Source organism: Styela clava, chromosome 4, assembly GCF_964204865.1.
Source record: "Styela clava chromosome 4, kaStyClav1.hap1.2, whole genome shotgun sequence".
Taxonomy (NCBI): Eukaryota; Metazoa; Chordata; class Ascidiacea; order Stolidobranchia; family Styelidae; genus Styela; species Styela clava.
Window position 1 is genome coordinate 2,621,539 of NC_135253.1, and position 15,317 is coordinate 2,636,855.

At 34.7% G+C, this 15,317-nt stretch overlaps 1 protein-coding gene across 3 annotated transcripts; it reads right to left on the reverse strand.

Annotated features, from left to right (window-relative positions):
* Window positions 1-1,470: 1,470 nt before the first annotated feature.
* Window positions 1,471-13,122, reverse strand: LOC120334410 (solute carrier family 22 member 15-like). 3 transcript variants are annotated; one of them, XM_078112273.1, is made up of 12 exons: window positions 13,034-13,122; window positions 11,490-11,575; window positions 7,668-7,884; window positions 7,366-7,470; window positions 7,057-7,189; window positions 6,542-6,670; window positions 5,870-5,929; window positions 4,942-5,077; window positions 4,588-4,728; window positions 4,039-4,124; window positions 3,226-3,410; window positions 1,471-2,721 (listed from the first exon to the last, which is right to left on the reverse strand). In XM_078112273.1, exons 3-12 carry the CDS (start codon window positions 7,758-7,760, stop codon window positions 2,545-2,547), a joined length of 1,245 nt encoding a protein of 414 aa, XP_077968399.1. In that variant the 5' UTR covers window positions 7,761-7,884; window positions 11,490-11,575; window positions 13,034-13,122; the 3' UTR covers window positions 1,471-2,544. The 3 variants fall into 3 exon arrangements, with proteins under 3 accessions (XP_077968399.1, XP_077968401.1, XP_077968400.1); XM_078112275.1 differs by lacking the exon at window positions 4,588-4,728; XM_078112274.1 differs by lacking the exons at window positions 11,490-11,575; window positions 13,034-13,122 and having other exon boundaries at window positions 7,668-8,090.
* Window positions 13,123-15,317: the final 2,195 nt, after the last annotated feature.

Below are 15,317 nucleotides of genomic sequence, written 5' to 3' on the forward strand. Positions count from 1 at the left end.
AGTACAATAAATGCAGATATTAATTAGCTTATAGTTATATATTAACATTTTCTGGAGAAAAGTCGGGTTCAGTTTCGTCGGTATATAACGCCGATAATTGTTTTATTTCGCCCGGAACTGAAATGACCGCAGTATGTTATCTATCATCGTATCTATCTATCGTTAAGAGAGTAGATCTGAAACACACATTTTTGACTGACAATAAGGAATTGAATGCTCACGAAAATACCACGACTCTTGATTTATGAGACAGTGATAGATAAAACAAGACTCTATTTTAGGCGCTGTTGAATCGCCAAAATTTCGTAATAATCGTATTTACTGAATTTACAACAAGGGTAACTTTTCACGGGATGTAATTTCTTTTCAAATTAAAACTGGCATAATGCCGATGTTAATTCCCTAAATAATAACGCGATGCGGAAGAAAACGATCGGCGATGATAACACAATTAGCCTGTAAAATTCAACCGCCTTTATTAGTGACGTTTTCGAAAATTTCAAAATGAGGAGGAAAGGCTGTTATTACATTTATGGTTTTCATGGAACTTTCACAAACAAATTTGTTTGCAAAATGGTCTATAATATTTCAGAAAAGTTTAATGTGACAGACTCTGTATCGTGTCATGTTTTTCGTTTACTCATTTAGGGTGGTGAGTAAAGTTGTTCAAAAACTGGCGCAGCATTGTTTTGGCTCTGTTAATTTAGTTTAAAAGGTATTCGAATGGAAATAGATTTAAAGTTGTGGCCTAATTAGTACAAACGTGAGAATATTTACAGTGACATGTTAAATAAGTGAAGTTTTCAAATTAGAAGAAATTTCTGACCACTTCGGTTTTTTCATAATCATCAATTTGCTTTATTATTAAAATTTTTGTTCAAATGACTTATATTTTCCTATACACATCACGGAATTTGTTCCCCCTATATTCTATTTTTTGGATACTTCTCTCACCGAAATAAAATGTTCGAAATGCACGATTTTTTGTGTTCATGATTTCATTTATATGTATGCTCTTGTGGTATATATTAACAAAGTTTATTTCGTCGTGCAAGAAATCACCAAATATTATAGAAAACAAAATACTATACATGACAATATTAAATTTCATTGCAATTGATAGGAAGGTGCGGATGATCAGAAATGATCATTGTGAGTCTGCGACACTAAAATTTAGTACCAGTCAAAATTTAAAGAAAAGAGGCTCTAGACACAAAAAGAGACTCTTAAAAAACTTTACAATAAAGTAGAAATAATATAAATTTTTACATATTATTTGAATAGGGAAAATAACTTAGCAGTTGGGGGAAAAAAAATTAGGACACAATATTTTCAAAAAATGTTTCATTTTATTATTCCGCTGTACATCGGTACGACTACTGAGCTTAAATTATTATTTATTGACACATGCAATATTAAAATGCACATTAATTCATATTCAAGAAAAATAATACATATGTGAGTATTTACAACAGAACTGTGTGGTGGTATTCGTTCAATTCACCGCGAAAATCCTGCGAAATCGGTTCTCTAAAATCAGCAGTAACTATCCGGTTAACCGTATATTTAAAATACGGAATACCCGGATATATCCGTTATCCGGATAGTGAAAATTATAGGTATCCGAACTAACCCTAATCCCCACTGCTTCTAAGAAAAATCTGCTGTAGCCGCCACTTTGATTCACGGGAGCCAAAGAACAACACACCACATGCGGCTCAGGAACCGCAGGTTGCCGACCGCTTGTCTGAGGAATAAAATGTTCGCCAATCTGATCTCCGAAGGTCTGTTATAGGATTTACATATTTATCCCTGGGGAGAGGAAAGTCGACAAGACGGCTTAACCATATGGCGAACCACGGCCTCTCGTCCGGTTACCATTCCATGTCGGGTATGGGATTAGTTAGTTACGGTATTTGTTTTCGGTAGCATGGATTTGATGGTAGAGGAAGTCGCGATGAGTCCAGCAATCCTCTTGCACACAATTATCCCCGCATGGGATTCGAACCTGCGAATCCCGCAGAGTAATCAGAGATGCGGTGGCGAGCGTATGATGATCCACAACGCCGCGCCATATTATTTTATTTGAGTTGAAAAATTGAGGGGCCGCGCTCGTACTGCTTAAAATCATAGCAATAGCGAAATCAGCCATGACCTTTGAAATGCAGTTTGATCTAATTTTCGTATTCTTCTGTTTCTTTCGTGTTATTATTAAAATTGCTATCGTAGTCCGCCTGTACGTTTTATTTGATGATACAGGTCTGCTTGTGTGGGAAGGCTGGGCAACTGCTCTTGGTTATTGACCCATATCTTTAAATATTCGTTTGTTTTGGTTGGCCGTTGGCACTTGTTGGCAGTTTGAAGAATAAAACTTGATTTTTGTCTCTAACGGCTAATTTGCGTTATGAAAAGTCAAGTCAAAGTTCGTCGTGCCGTTTTTTTCAATTCCGAAAAACAAAAATAAGAAAAGACACGATAAACAATAATTTATTCAAGACGATACACAATAACTATATTCAATTAGTGTAGAGGACATAGTCAATGTTAGCATGTTATCGAATTACAACTCTTTTCGTCGTTGTCTTCTTCTTGTAGTTCCGCTTCTTCAAAGGTGTTCGGAATTAACTTGGCTCGGGTTTCAGGGAGGAAAGAAGCAAAAACACTGCTCAATAATCCCACAATACCAAAGGCAAGAAATGGGTCATTCGATCCAGAAAACACCTTCAAATGAAAAAGTAATCACAAAACGATAACAAGAGAGCTACGCCCAAATATATGGACACGTCTGTTCGCAGTACAGTACGGTTTCCGTACCGTCAGATCACAGTCTACAAATATATTCACACCAAGCGAAGCAGTACAGTAGGACACAAAATGGCGTCCAATGCCCGCAGAACATTCGGTGACGTCATAGCAAACAAAAACAAATCTCACAGAGCTAACAGAAATATTTGAAATAAATAAAAGTAATAGTCTTCTGGAGAAAAATTCCATCTTTAACCACTAAAAATTTCAAAGCAATTGGTCCAGTGATCAAAGAGAAAAGCGGTTTTTTAATATTTCCACTAGGTGTCCAAAAAGTGTCAAATAACAACAAGAACAAGAACAACATAACAACAAAACGATCGTTATGTCCACTAAACGTGTCCAATAATAACGACAACGATATATTTGTTCCGTTACCTTTCAGATGCTGCACAATAGTACTTCTCATAAAAAACTTACCGCAAGATTTGCTAAAAATGGAGCAATTACACCACCAACTCTTGCCCAGAACGACATTGAGCCCAGTCCAACGTTTCTCACAACTGTTGGAAAGAGTTCTGCAGTATATACGTAAATAAGATCAGAAGCTCCGCAGATTCCCAGTTTTCCGAAAACCAAAAGTGTCAATTTGTAGTTTGAGCGATCTGAATGAAAAACGGTAATTTAATCTTTCTGTTTATCTACATTTATTTCCAGATTTACATTTTAGTAAAGTAATATTATTGTTTTTACCAAAAAAATCTTGGTCGGGTTTGTTGTCGACTGAAACGGGATGGCTTATGAAGGCTGAAGCTCTATGAAAGATCAAAAAATTTTTACGATGTCTAACGAGAAATAAAAAAATTCATTCAATCGGCTATAGCTAATTCCAGTTAAACAGATTATCTTCCAGTTACAGCAATTTATAATACGTATGTATTATAGTCATTTGAGACAAAATTTACACTATATAATTAAATTACATTTGATCAATTAAAACTGGATTTAACATGGAAGAGCAGTTAATTAAATTGCTCCAACCAGGCCCCGCTTTATGTATTATGTACTTTACTTTCGTCCGAATCTTTAAATGTATATTTTCATGACAGACTATTTGGCCTGAAATTCTGTTTATGTTATAGAATTTCGTAAACAGCACTTTATTGTGGGTCCGCAAGCATCATTTCGACTTAACGAAAACTGTTCTGTTCGGTAGGCATCCAAGTAATTACATTAAAAAACATATTTTCAAATTTGTAAGGTTGCTATTCTCAGGTAAATATTTGAAATTACCTTGGCCGAAGGAAACGATGTACATGACGAACATACACAGTGCAGCTAAACCCATGAAGCAGACCAGCGTTCGTCTTCTACCAGCCCTGCATTGAGTAAATCGATTAAAACTATATATATATATGGGGATAAGAATTGAACAAATACAATCAACTGAGTATACTTAGCAACACCTCTTCAATTTCTTGCGTTATATACTAATAATATAGCATTTGCTGCTTATTTTCTATGGATGTGGCCATTTTTTATGGAGTCAAATATATCAGTATATAAATATAATCCCGCGGCCGGTTTATAATTTCACCACGATGCCTTTACTCATTTTCAAGGTCATATGATCTGTTCGTTCATTCACTTTCAACGATTCTCGCTTTATTTTGCGGTTATTTTGTAGGTTAATTTTTACCAATAGAACGAATAGATGTTTTTTTTTGGTGGACTCATTCAAGTTATCAGCCTGTCAGTCCCAGATTTTGACTACGTGATTTTTATGAAAGTTCAAAACAAATGGTGAGTTCGAGATTTTTTCCTGTTATGGTATTGGCTTACCATCTTCTCTCCATAAGATAAATCGTAAAGGGTATTGATGGAAGCTGACTCAATCCCGATATTAAATATGCAACATAAAAATTTGAACTAAAAGATCCAGAACCAAGTGTTATGCCGTAAAATACAAAACTTGCGGTGAACCTGAAAATACAACGTGATTTGAGTCAAGATAGACAAACCTAACCGGATATACAATGAAGACGGATTTCACACATGGCTATTTTTTTATATAAATACTCGAACGATATTTGTCCAATCAATTTCATTTCGGTATAACTCTCATTTAGATTGGTCGTATAGATACACATTACGGATGTTATTATGTCAATTTTAGCTATGCAAAATTATACATACCATTGTAAACTTAAAATGGCTGCTCTGTATCGCAATACAGGTTTTCTTATCAAATCTATAATTGAGCCTTCCTCGTCTCTTGAGGCATCTTGCTCTTGTTGTGCATATTCATAATTTTGTTGTAGCATTAGACGATCTAGTGAAATATAACCTTTAAAGTTTAGTAGGAACTTTTAAGTTTCGTAGGAACAAGATACACAACTTTAGCTTCCAAGAACAACTTCGTTGTGTCATATCATTTTCTCAGAAATTTTAAACACATCCCATCCGCACGACGTACAAAATTACCCGTATAGAGTTAATTAATAATAGTTTATGTTCATGGCGTGAATCACGAGGTCACGTTTTCAATGTTAATTCGTTATTTGATCAACGTACATATATACCGTTCAATAGATTTTCAATGTGAGCCGATTCTAGTTTTAAGAAGTTTTAAAATTGTATTCTGTATATCGTGAAAAACTACGAATGAAACCAAATAGAGGTTTTAACGTCTATTCATCCGCGTGGGTGTTGAGAGGTAAAGCGTGGGCTTAAGATTACGAGTCAGAGTAGGTCAACGACACTCTGGTCAGTCAATCCTGGGGATTCTGTTTAATCCCTACATTTGCAACTGTTCAGCAATTCTGTCCTATGATGTAAATGTTTCTTTTGGGAAGTTAAAAATATAATATCTTGACATTCATTCAAGTGTTCATCTAGATCCGACTTCATCCAGGAACGGTATTTAAAACGAGTTTAAAATAATTCCATCTCGTGCCTTCATTGACGTTTTCATTTCTATTGATGTCGACATTGGCAAGATAGCTGTTCTAAAATCTTCTGAAGCTGGTTAGAAGATTCTGTGTTTGTGAATTTCATTTGTGAGAATGTTTTAAAAAAAAACGTATATCTAGAATTATTTAATCCGCGTTTGATATATACGTACTTTCATTTTGATGTCCCTCATCTTGGCGTTCTTTCGCGTTCCCCGGCAGAAGAGCATATTCTTAATATATTAATAATAATTATCAAGCGTTATTGAAATATTAGAATCATATTATAGGAGAATTTACGTATCAGCAATTACACATGTGATTTACTTTTTGTTTTTCGTAAGCAAATATCTTTGAGTGATATTCAAATTTGCGGGCATCCAAAATATTTGTTCATAATCATATATATATATATATATATATATATAATATAAAATAGCTGTGTGGGGCGATCCATTCCACCTTGATAGTTTTTGCATCACTTCTTCTGCGCTGTCTGGTTTACCGCGAGACAACAGCCAACGCGGCGACACTGGGACAATGCTGAAAGGTGTTAAGCTAAATTTCTGCATCAATTTCATGTAATATGCACTTAAACTTTACTAATGTATGGACTAGCAGTATTGAAAATATTGGCATTTCGACAGAACTAGCACGGGATATATAAATATTTCACAATGCTATATCCAATTCACCATCGTTAAATAATACAAAAAATTAAACATCCTCGATATGAAAGCTTGAGATCCATTCGCTTTCCCTCGGACTTTGGCCATATTTTATCAATATTGAGAAAATGCGATTTATATCTTCAAATATATTCACTAACGTATTTTTTCACTTACTATAAAAAACAAATCCAAGAATTCCAGGTATCGTTGTAATAAAATACATTTGTCTCCAACTAGGATAAAGATAGGCAACCCATAGAAACGCTAACATATTTGCGGTGAATCCTATTGCACCGAGAGCACCTGAAAATAGATTCATTCAGTCCTATAGCTGTTGTCGAGCTTATTGGTTTTCGCAATTATTATTTATTCATTTTGGATTAAAATCATATGAAAGTCATATAAGCAATTCCTGTTGTACCAGTAAATGGAATTGGAGTCATTTGTACTCACCGTTCAGGACCCAAAGCTTCGATCCCGTGGTTTCTTGTATAAGTATAGTTGTCACAACACTTAAACCGCCAACAAGGAAGCCTGATATAGCTCTACATACTGTAAAATTGTTGCCAATTTTGACAAAATCCAGTGATAACTTAAAATATCAGAACTAATATGTATCCTGAAAATATATTTCAAATGCTCTTTTTAATTACTTTAAAATCGCAGAAGTCGCAAATAAATTTTCTCACCTATAACCGAAATTTTCTTTCTTCCATAGCGATCGGATAATTGTCCAAAAACGATAGTCCCAGGCATACAACCTACGTAAAAAATTGATTGAAGGAAGCCTGGTATCCAACTGCGATCTTCAGTTAAATCCCACTAAAGTATTTTTGCAATAAAGAAAGCATAACGACTAACTATAGTGATTTCGAATATTAGTTGAAAATCAAATTTTACATAACATGATCCCAAAATACGTGAATTACTAAATCAATGTATATAAAAAAAACGGGAAATCCCTAGATTGTTCACTTAATAAAATGAAACTACGTTACCTGGGACACAATGGTTTCTGCGCCCTGAGCGTGTGGATTGTCATCAAAGGCTGTCGACGGCGCAGCAGAAAACACCAATAAAATCACATCAGGGGGTTTCGACGACTAAATAATAATTATACTTTGTCAGATTTTTGTTTAAAATATTCATTACAATGCGATTTTGTATTGTTTAGTATATATACGATTCTATATTTGTGCCAATACTTGCTACGAATTATGCAATGCTTTGTTAGATTTAAGTTATTGAAGTCTCAATTGAAAATCCTACAGCTATTCGCAAATGACTATATTTTTCTTACCGAAAAAAGGAAAGCCAACGAAGAGAGAAAAATATACGCTCGACTGGAGACCGACCCCACTTCATTATTAAGAGTCTCATCAATATTATTCATCAAATATATATATATATATATATATATATATATTAGTATTTATAGTATCAATTTTATCACTCTTAACTGCCTTTATGTCTGCATATACATGGCAAGGTTTCAGCACCAGAGTTTGAAATTAAACCTGAAGGTAAATGAAAATAACATTTATAGTATAGTGCAATTTTGTACTTCTGCATACTATTTCAACATATCTATAATGATATTTTTGCTATCTTAGCTGGTATGAAAAATCTTTTCAACTTCAGTTGCTAATACCTCCACGAATACTCTATCAATTTATCTAAATCATTACAATGACAGTGAAACGTTAAGATTTTTGTTGGTCGCCTTTTAGCACATTCAATATTTTGGAGATTTAAAATATTTACATAATTTCTCAGTTGCTATCTCGTCTAGATTCGGTTCTTATTCCGCCAACAAATTCTTTTGATTAATTTTCTGTAATAAGCCGCTGGCGATATGACGACCCAATAACTTTGTACGTGGTATTACTATACGGGGAATTTAAATATATTTTGAAGCGATACGCACGTAATCGGTCGATAATTCGGTTAATGTATGGCTGTTTGCATATTATGCCGAACATAGAATTATTATTATCACAGAAGTGGAGCGTTGCTTGTTAACCAATGCAACTTTTTGTTGACATTGTGCATGTAGTTTCCGGTCTTGTCGATTGATTAAATCTGCTGCCTTAAAGTCACATCTAGAAATAACTTTCTGACACGGTCGCTTTAGCTATTTCTAACAAAATTAGAACAGACAGATTGAACGAGTTGAGAAGGCGGATAATTACACGATTAAATAAATACACGAAGCAAAGCTGTTGACCGGTTGTGAAACTCGATCCTGAAATATCGTTGCCTTCGACTCCAACACGTATTCTAGAAAATTACGCATAATTGCACTAAATAGTAGGCTACGGTTGAAATGACGTAAAGTCGGGAGGTAGACGACGGCGATTCAGAACGACCAAAGTAGCAATTCTTGCAAGGTATATGGATCGGTTGTCGTAAATAAAATGAGAAGTATAGAAAAAATTCTGAATGTAGTTGGATCTGTTTACAAAAGAGCTTATTGTATTTTATCGTTGTTGGGTTTTCTATTTTTGGTAAGTTAATTTCATATATGTGTATTGGTCGGAAAAACATTAAGACAGGGTTTCAAGTTTGATGAAAAAGAAAAATGACTCTGTATGTATGCATAGCAATGTCATTTTATATATCAAATAGGTGATATTTCACTGACACAGCACAAGCAACAGGGGCAAATTGTTGTTGTTAACGGTTAAGTTTAACAAACTAAAATTCAACGATAGTTTTAAAATATTTTTTAAGCTAGCGAAGCTTCCAGATCTTAACCTATATCAAATGCCAGACTGTTGAGTTGGACTTAGAGATAAAGACGCATCAAGTGAACACACTCCTGTGTAATCATAGTGTAATTAATCATATCGTTTATATTCATTTGTAAATAACCGATAAACAGCTTGGTCTTGCCGAAAAGGGTGTGGGTGGAATTGGAAGGTACCCGGTTGATGAAATACATCCCGAACCTTGAGTACACGGAAAAAAATATTGCAATATTGACATTTGTTCAGCAGGCAAAATATATAGTTACGAACACTAGAGCAGCAGCGTACAAATCCCGCCCACATCGCTTCATCGAACTGTCGAGCCCGCCGCAAACTGATTTTAAGTGGGGTTTTGTTCAAGTATTACCTGCTTTAGAGCGTGTTGTTATGATGGTCTTCACATTGGCAAATAGCTTACAGCCTTATTACCGATTTAAAGCAAGCTATTTACAATGCAATATCTTTTCATGGTTACAATCCTGGATATACTTCAAACCCAAAATGGCTTGGTTTCCAAGTTGATCCGGGATATCATGGAACTTCGAAACCGCAGTTTTTCCACGTTGCTGATTTGTTTGAAGCGGTTGTTACTCTAAGTTATGTTACCCGCGGAGAAGAGCTGAATTTTATATGGAATATAAATTTTGCCTTTAGATGTAGGAAGAAGTAATTTACTTGTGAGTAACACAGGCTGCGCAATTTAACGGGGTGAGCATGGCCAAACACAACAGCAATAAAATAAATCTCCACCTAACCACTAAATTTTGTATATATAAAAAGTTTTCAATGATCAATAACTTGTTCAGGACTCATATGAAGAGGTATGCGTAATACCATAAAGTGGATTTCGTTATTTACTATAATTGCATATTTAATTCTCACGCTATCTGACCAACGTTCTGACGAAGATTGTTGTTTGTTTATAATCGGCTTCGAAATAGCATTGTGTCTTCATTGTCTATACAGCGATTCTCATAGTGTTACAAAAATTAAATTTAGTTATTTCTGTTGCAGTGCTCTACACTTTGAACTAGAGATCTACCGATGTCAATGAAAAGGCACTGATACCGATATTTGAAATTGTCGACATCAGCGATATTCTAATAACACGTAATTTACATCAATGTAAATACAATTTTGTTGAGTGGTCGAAACGGGTAAAAATATTTGTCTGCGAATAGTATTTACAGTGAACATTATTTCTTCTAAAGCAGCGCTTATCCCAAAAACTTCAAATCCTTTTTTTATTCAAATGTATCAATAATGTGTCACTAGACTCACTTCTATTGGTTTATTAAAATACTTGAACCAAGTGCATCGTAGTATGCATTTTATCTTTGTAGGTATGCAAAGATGATTAGCACTCCCATTAGGCAAATTATAGCAGACATTTCGTTGTGCACAAGCGCACCACGCAATGAACATCTATGGGCAATCACCCAACCACTATACTAACTGTAATGAATTGAATGAGGCAGTAAATGACGCATGCATGTTCCACGTCCACCCACTATAATAACTCATAGTTCAAAGCATACTGGATGAGATCAGAGAGCTGCATATATCGGTTCATTTTTAAGCCGATATCGAAAAAATGGCCGATACCGATACATTGGTACATTTTTACGTCGGACTCTACTGTATATCATTATTCGTTATTTTCCTTTGTGTGTGTGATCGCCGATTATCGTCAAGCAACAGTGGATTGCGTCTGTCTTACTGCATTTGTTGTTTCGAGTATAAGTTCAATAATTATCTTGCTCTTGAAATTATATTGAACGATTGCGGCAGATCCAATCCACAGTCGCTTCCATGACCTTTTTCACAAAATTTGGGCGGCAAATCAGAATTCCATTTCCTGAATCCCATTAGAAAATTTCGCCATGTAAGCAGTGCCATACAAATGCAAGTTTCGGAATCCTGGCACGAAAAAGTAGCGTTGCAAGTGAGGCTCATTTAGTTGTCAGTGAGACTTAGTTTTGGCGTTTATATGAGGATTCGAAAGGTGCGTGTTCTCTATGATTGGTCACTTTGTAATGTTAGAATTTGTTAGCTCCTTTAATTCAATTATTATAGTGACTGTATTATTCAATATTTTTTATTGTGATTTTTCTCTGCATTCGCTCGCATGCATTGTCCTACCTTCAGCGCTACCAAATCGCACACTTGTCATGACTAGAATCCGATTCAGCAAAGGTATTTCCATGGTAAATATGTGAAATGCGTGTAAACATGTAATTGCATGAAGAAAGATTCGATGACCCAATAAATATTGACTATTCTAACAGATAGGCTATCTATTGTGTGCGCATCCAAATCATAAATATAAGTCACACAATTGATAAGATAAAAATCATAAAAGCTCCACTTACCCAGTCAGCTTACATGTGTAATGATCTAATCTAACAGAGTGGAGCTAGATCAATGCCGCAAGACACCCAAACACACTCTTTGGCTACTAAAATAAAAGTAATTTTCATATTTATTCCGGGAGAGAGGAAAGGGAATAAGATGGCTTAATCATATGGCAAAAAAAACACAGCCTATTGTCCGGTTACAAGTCCAGGCCAGGTATGGAAATAGTCAGTTATTTGTTTTCGGATGCATGGACATTCCGCTGTCCAGACTGACATAACGACATAGTCTACTAAACCTGGTGAACCTAGTAAATATTTTTAAGTTTCCACAAAATCAAATGCTAAATCACTCACCAAATAAAGTGTAAAAGCATATTTTTATGAAACCACACAATACATTATTTCGAGAAGTGAGTATTCGTGATAGTAGATTATTCCGTTCTGGCCATCCCTACCAATAACACTTTTTAATACCAACGACTTGCTTAGACAGAGATGTGACATGCCATGCAGCATATTGTTGGATAAACATAACTAAGGTTACAAAATAACTATAACAGAGCAGAAAAGCCTGAAAAGATGATTTAAAAGCCCTGCTTTTGCATCTACATTTGCTAACAAAGCCTTCATAACATTGAAAAATACAGACCCTGAACTACTCATTTTTAGTATAAATATTCAAAAACAAGATTTTTATTTTGCTTTGCAGGCTTGCAGCACAAACTCGACAAAATATTCATACACAGGGTTGGTTTTATGCTTTCCCTTTCTTTAAATCTTAATACTTCTAACAGAAAACTGCTGTTACAGCCTGTAACCAATTTGAATCACGAGATCCAGAGTTTCGAGGATAAAGAGCCACAGATCTACGGTGTTTAAATGACTGTCGATAAATTTGTTTAATTCATTGTATTTCTGAGGGGTACTGATAATGTATGAGGTACTGTAAGGGGTCGACAGTATAAAAAAGTTCGAGAAGCGCTGTTATAGAAGACTATTATTTCAAGGAATCCTTGACAACCTGGAGAAACGTTATTTTTATACAGATTCACGAACTTATATGATATTTTTAAAAATGCTTCTCACTACTGTCACTCCAAGAGTTTATTTATTTTTGGGCATTGCCTTTGAATACTTGAAGCTTACCCTTTATTAAGAACTTTTATATATAGTTTTTTTTTTAATTATTTGCACCGAACTATATATGAACACGAATGTCATATTATTAAACGATGCGGATACTGCTGTCTTAATTAGCAATAGGTAACTTACTTACAAAGAAGCTCAGTATGCTAGGATAAGCAATCACCAAAAAAATTTTTTTATGATTTTCAAAATCAAGGATTTAGATAAGGATAGCTTTTTTGTGACGATAGATCTATCACATGGTTACCATTATTAAGTTGTATTTTTTTCCCAACCAAATAAACATCTTGAATACTAAACTGCCTTAGCATATATATGTACAATTTCTGGATGACCTGAATTATATTTCTAATTTTCTACAGCTAGAGATATTTTAGACTTTAGGAAAATTAGATTATAAAAGTTCTACTTACATCAAAGTGTAGATGCAAACTAAGAATGATATACGCTCCAAATAAATTGCCCACAATATTTTCATCATGAAATGAATGTCTGTATAAAAAAAAAACGACAAGTGTTAAATTTGAGAACCAGTGAAGTGAATATTGATAAAAAAGCTACCGCATTGAAAAAATAGAATCCGCAAATAAATTGATTTTAAGATTATGGAGATGAGTAATCGTCAACTACTTTTAAACGCAGAGGTTTTCAATCGGGGTTTGCAGTGATCTAGGGTTCCGCAAGTGCCCATTAAAAACCGAGAGTTTATTTTATTGTATGTATTATAACTAATGGGTCTGTCACTAATATTGCACTTGCTGCATTAAAGATCATATTGTTTTGTCAGTATTAGGTTTCAAGTCATAAGACACCCATTAATATATATATATATCATAATATACAACATATTATTGATTGCATTTTGCAAACTTGTTCTAGCTCAACTTGGCGATTGCACTATAAAAATTCTACTTTGCGAATCAGAGTTTTGGTTCAGCATATTTTCATTTCAAATTCCAGACTTTTCAGGTTGTTGAAAATTGAAGTGGGAAATTTCTACAGAAAAAAGTTGACTAAACAATCTTTAGTAGGCTCGTATTAACTTAAATTTTTATTGCCCGGATTCTATATGCAGTGCACAACCTAATATCATATATCCTAAATATGAGTGCAATAACAAAATAATATAAATAAATAATAATAACATAATCTCATTCTACGTAATACCAAGTTCACTTGTTATCTCATAGTCTAATTATGGATCCCAGTCTTTCTATTCTTGCAAATTTGAGATGTATTATCGCTGTTGGGTCACCCAAACCTATTTTTGTTTGATGTTAGCCCAAGGGTCTAAGCCAGTGGTTCTCAAACTTTTTGAGCGCGCCACCGTTTGAAAATTTTTACAAACTTCGCGCTCTCCTCCCTTTTGCATTGAAAAAATGCTTTTGTGATGAGCATGTTGCTTTATATTAAGATGGCGCTGTAAGAGTGTTGGTCTCATAGCGTTATTGCTCTGATTGTTTAGGCATAAAACTTATATAGTACGACTTCGCCATTCACAGTCGTATGTATATTTTATCGACACAATCGCAGATTTAGTTTATCACAAATAATAACGAAACCATTTTAAATATGTATATCGATCATGAATTGACAGAAAAACCATTAAATAATAATATCTGTTGAAAAAGTCGGCTCTTTTAACAAGTTGCGTAATCTCGACAACTGACTCAAGAGCGTGTGAAGAATATGTATTTTTGATTTACCAATATACTTTATATTATTTTCTTTGTACTAAATTAAATATTCTTTCGGTGACTTTATACCAGATCTTTTTAACGACGATAACGAATTCGCATGAGCGCAATACATATCAAAACTTAATATAATTGGGCGGTTGATCTCGCATTATTATGTCCGCGGATTGGAGTGGTATTTTAGATCGGTAATGAGTTTATTTTGTCATATGAGTCGCCGCAAAGGCGAGTTACCTTGAACACAAATGTAGTAAAATAGAGATTAATAGATTGAAAATTTGGGGGCAGAAAAATTTATTATTAGAAAAAGCCGGCATTTTGAACAAACACGATCGTTTCAGAAGAAGTTGCATGAAAATTTTCGATGCCATCTTATGTCCTCTCGCGCCCCCCCTGATAGCATCTATTTCTGTTGGGTCTAGACCAAACTTATTTTTGTTTGATCCTAGCCCAAGGGTCTAAGCCAAAACTTATTGCTGTTGGGTCTAGCCCAAACTTATTTTTGTTTGATCCTAGCCCAAGGGTCTAAGCCAAAACTTATTGCTGTTGGGTCTAGCCCAAACTTATTTTTGTTTGATCCTAGCCCAAGGGTCTAAGCCAAAACTTATTGCTGTTGGGTCTAGCCCAAACTTACTTTTGTTTGATTCTAGCCCAACTTATTTATGTTTGATTCTAGCCCAAGGGTCTAAGCCAAAACTTATTTCTGTTGGGTCTAGCCCAAACTTATTTTTGTTTGATCCTAGCCCAAGGGTCTAAGCCAAAACTTATTGCTGTTGGGTCTAGCCCAAACTTATTTTTGTTTGATCCTAGCCCAAGGGTCTAAGCCAAAACTTATTGCTGTTGGGTCTAGCCCAAACTTATTTTTGTTTGATCCTAGCCCAAGGGTCTAAGCCAAAACTTATTGCTGTTGGGTCTAGCCCAAACTTATTTTTGTTTGATCCTAGCCCAAGGGTCTAAGCCAAAACTTATTGCTGTTGGGTCTAGCCCAAACTTATTTTTG

What these genes read in the sequence shown, in the direction of transcription:
- LOC120334410 (XM_078112273.1), bottom strand. Translation starts at nt 7,760, where the DNA reads ATGAATAATATTGATGAGACTCTTAATAATGAAGTGGGGTCGGTCTCC. An exon ending in CGTTGGCTTTCCTTTTTTCG is followed by an intron (nt 7,471 to 7,667) that starts GTAAGAAAAATA and finishes ATTATTATTTAG; the next exon opens with TCGTCGAAACCCCCTGATGT. An exon ending in TGAGGGACATCAAAATGAAA is followed by an intron (nt 5,078 to 5,869) that starts GTACGTATATAT and finishes ATATTTCACTAG; the next exon opens with ATCGTCTAATGCTACAACAA.